The 6000-nt window shown below is 53.0% G+C and overlaps 1 protein-coding gene across 3 annotated transcripts in view; it reads left to right on the top strand.

Annotated features, from left to right (window-relative positions):
• LOC116463921 (annexin A11) overlaps nucleotides 1-6000 on the top strand; it is a 53033-nt gene that overhangs the window by 32316 nt on the left and 14717 nt on the right. For all 3 annotated transcript variants that reach the window (XM_032147233.2, XM_058434922.1, XM_032147230.2), the window contains exons 2-3: nucleotides 3015-3077; nucleotides 4968-5083. In XM_032147233.2, coding sequence (XP_032003124.1) covers nucleotides 3023-3077; nucleotides 4968-5083 — 171 coding nt within the window. In that variant the 5' untranslated portion in view covers nucleotides 3015-3022. The remainder of the gene's footprint in view (nucleotides 1-3014; nucleotides 3078-4967; nucleotides 5084-6000) is intronic.

Here is a 6000-nt window from a genome sequence, read left to right as displayed (position 1 = left end):
GTAGAGACAGGGTTTCACCATGGCCAGGCTGGTCTCGAACTCCTGACCGCAGGTGATCCGCCCCCCTTGGCCTCCCAAAGTGCTAGGGTTACAGGCGTGAGCCACTGCACCCAGCCGACATCTGTGTATTTTTAATTGGTGATTTCCTCAGCACATTGGTGAAGATGAACATCTTCAGCTCCTTTTCTGTAACTGCCAGATCTGTTCACATCATTTGACAGTTTCTCTAGTGGTTATTGATCTTTTTCTTATTATATTAATAAAACTTTTTTCCTAAGTTTTTTTCTCATCTTTATTTTTTTAAATTTGTCTCTTACGCTGAAATTTTATTTTATGCCGTTGGTTCTTGGGGCTACTTCTTTCATTGCATTATTTGGCCTGGCTGGAATTTACTTGGTGTAAGGAACAGGGTGGTATCCAGCTTTTGTTTCTTGGGTTTTTTCCCTGGCCTGGCTGTGGATGGAGCTTTTGGCTTCATTTCTCTGAGAGGAGGCCAAGAGTGGAGAGTGTCTTTGGTGCTCAAAGGTCTTGCCTAGTGGTGTCTCCAGAGAGGAAGGTGACAGAGACACCATCCCGGCTCTTCCTGCTCACCTGTGGGGCAGTTCCTCCTATTAGAAGGTTCCTGGCCCACTGGTCATTTACATCTCCCAGGTTACCTCCCCACCAGTGAAGTCTGAGGGTTTGGCAGAGTCTGGGCAGAAGGGTCAGGCTGGGGCCAGGACAGGGAGGGCTTTGTACTGACAGCCCTCCCAGCCTCAGGGACACCCTCTCTGAAGGTGATACCACCGGGGACCTCATCCACCACGTGCTTAGGGGCTCAGAGAGACCGAAAACTGTGCAAGGAGTAGGTCCTTGGTCCACACTACAGGGAGCCAATTCCAGCTTTCTCCAAAGCCATAGGGCTTTGCCTACAGTCACCTCTGGACCCACTGACCCAAACAAATGACTACACCCATAGGGCTGTAAACCAGGCCCAAACTATGGGGACGGGTGGTACCTTAAGGAAGTTCTTTAGCTTCCTTAAAAACAGCATGTAGGCCGGGCACAGTGGCTCATGCCTGTAATCCCAGCACTGTGGGAGGCCATGGCGGGCAGATCACTTGAGGCCAGGAGTTCAGACCAGCCTGGCCAACATGGCGAAACTCCATCTCTACTAAAAATACAAAAATTAGCCAGGGATGGTTGCACCCTCCTGTTGGAGGCTGAGGCACAAGAATCCCTTGATCCCAGGAGGTGGAGGTTACAGTGAGCTGAGATTGCACCACTGCACTCCAGCCTGGGTGATAGAGCGAGACCCTGTTTAAAAAATAAAAGTAGGCCAGGCATGGTGGCTCATGCCTGTAATCTTAACACTTTGGGAAGCCGAGGCAGGCAGATCACCTGAGGTCAGGAGTTCGAGACCAGCCTGGCCAACATGGTGAAACCCCGTCTCTACTAAAAGTACAAAAATTAGCCAGGCGTGGTGGCGGGCACCTGTAATCCTAGCTACTTGGGAGGCTGAGGCAGGAGAATCACTTGAACCCAGGAGGCAGAGGTTGCAGTGAGCCGAGATCACACCATTGCACTCCAGCCTGGATTACAGAGTGAGACCCTGTCTCAAAAAATAAAAATAAATAATAAAAACTTAAAAAGAACAGCATATACCAGCCTGGGCAACATAGTAAGACTCTCAAAAAAAAAAGTAGCTGGGTGTGGTGGCACATGTCTTTAGGAGGCTGAGGCGGGAGGATTACCTGATCCCAGGAGGTCAAGGCTGCAGTGAGCCATGATTGTGCCAGTGCACTCCAGCCTGGGTGACAGAGCAAGACCCTGTCTCAAACAAACAAAACCCAGTGTGCCCAGTTCTTCAAGATAGATATGAAGGGCAGCTAGACTCTTATAGTTGGACAGCATGGCCAGAACAGTGGTCTTCAAAGTGGGTTCCCTGGACCAGTAACATCATCTGGGAACTTGTTCAAAATGCAAAAACTGGTTCCACTGTCTCAGAAACTCTTGGTGGTGGAGCCCAGCAATGTGTTTTAACAATCCCATCAGGTGATTCTGATATGCATTGTGGCGTGAGACCCAGTGTGTAAAAAGAAGCCGCATATCCGAGACGAGCAGGTGTGATTGTTGAGGGAGCCTGCAGGTTTCCTCACATGCCCGCCTACCACTGGGTGTCTCTGCAAACTGCAGCAGCAGCTGCTATTAGCAAGAGCAGGCAGGTTGCACAGTGTGGCCGGTGTCACAGCAGATCTGTGTCCCTCCTCACAATTTAACTGGCAGGGGACATTGCCAAGGGATCCATGTTCAGAGGGACTTCGTGAGAGCAGGTGTCTCACCTGGCACCTGTCCAGGCCGCTCTTCTTCCCTTACTGACAGATCTGCAAATCACTTCTCTTAATCAGCAGCCTCTGCTGCAAAAACAGGGTGGTGCTGCCTCATTTGCCCTGGTTCTTCACCCTGCATCAGATGAACCTCCTGAGGGCCCTTTTTGCTTCTAGGAACGATGATTCCATACCTTACCAGGTCCCCTTGCCTGATGAACCAGAGGTTGGAGAATGAGGAGAGACAGGGGTCTCTGACTTCCCCTGTTGCTGGAGGGATGGCAATAAGGACACAGGAAGATAAATAGACAGACCTAGAGTCCTGAGAATGAGGCAGTGCGTCTCTACCTCTGAGGTGGGAGAACAGGCTCAGAGGCGCACTGCATCCTTGCCAGCAGAGGCAGGAGCAAAGCTTCAGTGAGAGGGCCTTTCAGGGAAACAGGCTCGTGGGCAGTGAATCCTGTCACTGTAGGTGGGGCCGGGGGTGTAGCCCTGGCCCAGAAGTCAGGCAGCATGCTGGTGGGTACTGTTTCTAGCTGGAGGCACCAGCAGGAGACAGTGAACTGGTCTGCGACAAGCAGGGCAGATGCAGCAGCTCTTCTGCAAGGTCCCGGTTGTGGTGGTGGCTGCCCTCTTGAGAAGCTGGGTCCCACAGGCCAGCAGAGGCTCCCAGGCAGAGCCTGAGTGTGCTTTCCTCTTCTCTTCCAGATCTAACCATGAGCTACCCTGGCTATCCCCCGCCCCCAGGTGGCTACCCACCAGCTGCACCAGGTAAGAGGGTCTGGGGTGGGGAGAAGAGTGAATGCTGCCTCTGTACAGTGGCTGGGAGTGGAGAGGGGAGAACAGTAGTTTCCTCACTCCCCTCGTCCCCTCACAGCACGGCCCAGCAGGGGAGGAGAGGACAACAGGGGTAGAGGGACAGCCAGCCGAGGCAGGGGCTGGAGAAGAGCATGACGCTGAGGCCATCGGAGGCCTGGGTTTGATACTGGCTCCAGAAAGCCCTGGACCAGGCCCAGGGCTGGGTCTCTTGCCTTACTCTCTAGTAACAGTGGGCAAATGCTGTCACTTTGAGACTCAGTTTTCTTCTCTGCAAAATTGCTTCAAGGATTTCTCCCTCATTAGGTGGTCCTGGATACTGATGAGATAGGCAGGCAGAGCGACGCGATGTCTTCCAAAGCATTGCTAGGTGATGTTTGCCCCTTGCCACCTCTCCTACCCTCTGCTCAAGGTGTGTGAGTTTGCAGCAACAAGATCCCCCTTGCCAAGAGAGGAAGTGGAGGCAGATGCTAAGGGTCAAAGGTCACTCACTCCCTGGTTTCTGCAGGAGCTGTGGGTAGTCACATGGAGAAGTCGTCTTCTCTGGCCCTGGCCCCTTTAGGTCCTCAAATGAGATTTGGTCCCCACTGTGGGAAAGGAAATATGAGGGCTCATGAGACCAAGGGGAGAAAAGGGCCATTCCAAGGCTGGTCATCCTGAGGGTGCCTGAGCCGCTGCCCCTCGCCCCAGGGGACTCCTAGGCATCATTCATTTCTTTGGAGCTGAGGTCCTGTGGTTTGAGCACCCCCTGACCTGCAGGCCATTTACCTTCCCTCCCATTCAGCAGGTGAAGAACAGACTTAGACTGAGAGGTGGCTCAGCTGCTGTCCCAGGGCACGTTAGGGGCTGAGCTGGGCCACTGCCCTCTGAATGAGCCCACCCCAGGTTGGCTGGCACTGGCCTCGGTTCCCTCTCTATAGTAGAAATCCTGCCATCCAGATCCTGCCACTGCCACCTTTGCTAGCACAGCTGAGCAGCCTCTGAGCAGCAAGAGAGGAAGAGGCAGGAGATTTAGGGAAGGTTCGTCCTGGAGGGTCTGGAGCCCTGGAGATGAAGAGCCTATCCGAAACTGCCATGTACAGGAAAGCATCTAATAGGCCAGAGGCTGCATGATGATGTCAAATGCCCATGGGGCACCCGGCTGAGCCCTGCAGGTGTTAACTCAGTCTTCATCACAGCAGTCTAGGCATACACTCACCATTAGCCCATTTGTCAGCTGAGGAAACAAGCCTAAGGAGGGTGAAAGCCTTGCCCCAGGGCACATACCGGGTCCTGCTGGTTTCAGAGCGGGCTTTTCACCTCTGTTTCTTCCTGTCCTCTCGTGGACTGGTATCTGTGTTTACCATGACCCAGCCCCATCTCCCTCCAGCCTCTTATCCTGCTTCTCCCTGCCTTTTACAGACGTGTAATACCAAACAGCCAAACCCCCTCCCGCCAATGCCTTTGCATTACTGAAATCTCAGAGCTCCCGGTGGTCACCTCTGTCATGGGCTCAGCATGGTATCCCACAACAGTCTGTCATTGTCTGTCCTCCTGCTCCATGATGGTGAACTTGGGAGGGCAGAGCCTGCCTGGGCTCTCCCAACCTCCTTAATACCCCACAGAGGGTCTTGGGAGTGTTTGGGGAACTCCACCTTCCTCCCTGGGAAGAGGGGAAGGTTTTCCCTCCTCTGCCAGTGGGATAGGGGGAGACTTCCCTCCTGGTGTTTTCATGTGGTCTGTGGTGTCCCGAGGCTCAAGGCTTTACTGGGCCTCCCTTCCTGACCACCTGGGAACTCGCATCTCTGCCTTTCCCCATGTGGTGGGGGACTGGCAGGGGGGCTAAAGGGCTTGGGTTGCTTTCAGGTGGTGGTCCCTGGGGAGGTGCTGCCTACCCTCCTCCGCCCAGCATGCCCCCCATCGGGCTGGATAACGTGGCCAACTATGCGGGGCAGTTCAACCAGGACTACCTCTCGGGAATGGTGAGTCCAGCCCTCCTGCTGAGGCAGCCCTGGGGCCACACCTGCGTGGCCAGAGGAATCAAAGCTGCTGGCCTCTGGGGCTCCAGAGTTGTCTATGTGTGTGTTGCTGTGGTGTGTAGTGTGTTGAGCTGTACCTTAGAACAGGGTTTTCATCAGGCTTCTGCCACCTGCTCTCTGCCCCTCTCTGGGTCTCACTTTTCCCATCTGTAAAATGAGGGGAAGGAGACCAGATGATCTCACAGGTCCCTTTCAGCCCTGCGGGGTTAGGGTTGGGAAGGTGGCGAGGGTATGTGCATGAGTGTGCATGCACGTGCTATGTATGAGTATCCACATTCATATACCTGCGTGTGCATGCGTGTACATATGGAGGGCTCTTCTGGTTAGGCCTGCGTGGGTGTGTGGCAGGTATCTTGGGCAGACATGCTACTTTTTAAATTTGTTGTTTTGCTTTTAAAATAATACATTTTATGATTTGAAAACAAACGTATGCTTAGTTTATGATTTGAAAACAAACGTATGCTTAGAGGAAATGATGCAACCAATACACACCCTAATTTGTGCCAGGCCCAGTTCTAGGCACTGGGGATATGTGAATAAAACAAACAAAAATCTCAGCCGTGCTGCATTTATCATCTATGGGGAAAAGACAGGCAGTAACTTAAGTCAACGATGTGATGTTATTGAAAGTGTAGGTGCCACGGGAACAAGATGACCAGGGTAAAGGGGTCAGGAGTGGGGGTGGGGTGATGTAAGGATGATTTTAAGTTAGCGGTAAGGTGGGTCTGGCTGAAAAGAGGATGTGTGATCAAAGACCTGCAGCAGGGGAAGGAAGTGCTGTATGGATGTCTAGGGAATGCCAGTGCCCTGAGGTGCCAAGGGGTATGAGGTGCTCAGGAACAGGGAGGAGAGGCCAGTGT

Source organism: Hylobates moloch, unplaced genomic scaffold, assembly GCF_009828535.3.
Source record: "Hylobates moloch isolate HMO894 unplaced genomic scaffold, HMol_V3 SCAFFOLD_85, whole genome shotgun sequence".
NCBI classification, from domain to species: Eukaryota; Metazoa; Chordata; class Mammalia; order Primates; family Hylobatidae; genus Hylobates; species Hylobates moloch.
Note: the sequence above shows the minus strand (reverse complement) of the source record. Positions and strands in the feature narration are given on the sequence as shown.